Source organism: Arabidopsis lyrata (assembly GCF_000004255.2).
Source record: "Arabidopsis lyrata subsp. lyrata unplaced genomic scaffold ARALYscaffold_450, whole genome shotgun sequence".
NCBI classification, from domain to species: Eukaryota; Viridiplantae; Streptophyta; class Magnoliopsida; order Brassicales; family Brassicaceae; genus Arabidopsis; species Arabidopsis lyrata.
Genome location: NW_003302248.1, coordinates 1,762 through 3,796, shown reverse-complemented (window position 1 = coordinate 3,796; position 2,035 = coordinate 1,762). Strand labels below are relative to the sequence as shown.

Genomic DNA, 2,035 nt, shown 5'->3' with positions numbered 1-2,035 from the left:
CTCGTATAATCACCTAAGATGGAGATTTGAGCGTTACCTATGGTTCTTATTTCCAAATTTTTTGGGTTTTGTGGGCCTTTTGAAACGAAAGATGGTATATATTGTGTAGTAATCATCATCTTCTGTAAACCTTTAGGTGATTTGATTTGATATGTTGGAGTTAAATCGATGGTTTAAGTTTTTGATATATAGTACTCACATTTGGTTAGAGCTCAGCTTTCTAATGTTTTTTGTTTCTACACCGATTTGTTTAATGTTAGAGAAACTACAAAGTAACATTAGTAACAGTATTAATGCTGTTGTTATATGTATGTACCTTTAAATCGTGGCTAATTTTAATTTCATAAATATATAAGTAACTTACTAACTCAACTAGATTTTAAATAATAACTTTTCATAATACATTGCTTTTGACTTTAAAATTTGTTTTATGAATTATAACTCTAATTAGTTTGTGATTTAATTAATTGTATTGATCTGTTATAGACTATTTATTTATATAAAAATAGTAAATAAATATCTGAAATGGAAAATCACCAAATTGTGTCGGTATTTTATATATATAAAAAAGATTTTGTATAAAATTTCCCGTAATATATGTAAATAGATATACACTATTTTTTGGTGAATAAATTTATTATAGCAAGGAAATAAATCAACTTGCATAATGCTATACACGCCCTTCTTTATTAATGGACTCTAAGTCTCTAATCAAAACATATGGCAATTACATTATTGATTGTCCTATTTTACATATCATATACTTTTATCAAAATCAAATTAAAACCATATAATATAATTGATACCTTCTCTTTTGTCGGAATTTAAAATGAATATTTTATATCTTTAAAGATCTAATTTCTGGATGAAAAACTTTGGTTTTCAGCGCCTACAAAGTGCAAAGGTCGACAACCAAAATTAAACAGAGCAAAAAAAAAAAAAAAAAAACAGAAACAAAAAAAGTTCTCTCTCTCTCTCTCCATTGATTTCTTCTACACAGACATCTCTACGAACCCCCAAACTCATATCTCTCTCTCTGTCTCTCTTTGCTCTTCATCGGATCTGACTTCTTCCCGAAAACCCACAATCTGATTCTTCGAATTCTTCAATTCAACGACAAAACCCCCAAATCACAAATTCCCCAACCAAAAGTTTCAATCTTTTGACTTTGAGACACACAAAAATTTAAAGTCTGCGTTTTTTTGGGGACTTTTGCTTCTGTTTGATCAAATTCACCGGCGAAGGAATTTTCCGATGGGAATGCCTTCGCTGGCTTCATTGCTACGACCATGAGCTACCACAACGAGGAAGAAGAGGAAGGAGACACCAACGATTGCTTCTACGAGTCTCTTGATCGTTTAGCTTCTTCCTCTTCTTGCTCTTGTTCCGCTTCTAACTCTGATTACGATTCCGAATCCTCTCCTCGGATCTCCTCCGCCGCTTCTCATGACTCTGAAGAACACAACGGTGGGGGTCGCCGCCGTCGATATCCATTCCCAGTTCCTCGGTTTCCAATGGGAGCCTCGAAGTTCGACGTTTGGATCTCTGAACCTGCTTCTGTCTCCGAGAGACGTTCCAAGCTTTTAAACGAAATGGGTCTTAGCCGTGACCCGGTTCTCTCCCGGTTAAAACCCGTTTCGGATTCCAGCTTCAAAGAAACCGGAGCCGGCAGCTCCGACATTTCCCGATCGATCTCGTGTAATCAATTGGCTCGGCGAGATCATGGAGAGTGTTTTGAAACTGTCGGCGGTTGTGCTTCTTGCATCGTGAGATCGAAATCCGACATTACCACTAGCCAATGTGGTGATCGTGAACGTCGATATACGTCTCTTGGTAATTCTTGTTCTTGTTCAGTCTCTAAACTCTCTGTTCGTCATCCTTCACATTCAGAGATCAGTAGAACCAGCCCACCATTTGTCAATTGCAGTTTGGGATCAGTTAGTGCTGATTCGTGTGAGAATTCATTGCGGTTAAATGGAGATACTGACTGTGTACTGAGCGAGAGTGTAGTGAATGAGGAAGTGGAAGTGTGTAC

General features: G+C 36.5%; 1 protein-coding gene across 1 annotated transcript in view; it reads left to right on the top strand.

Moving 5' to 3' along the window:
* Window positions 1–939: 939 nt before the first annotated feature.
* The window catches only part of LOC9298547 (WD repeat-containing protein 44), a gene marked incomplete at its 3' end in the record, with an annotated part of 2,853 nt that continues 1,757 nt past the window's right edge, over window positions 940–2,035 (top strand). Inside the window, exon 1 of the mRNA XM_021035923.1 lies at window positions 940–2,027. Within this exon, the coding sequence (XP_020891582.1) occupies window positions 1,290–2,027 (738 nt within the window). The remainder of the gene's footprint in view (window positions 2,028–2,035) is intronic.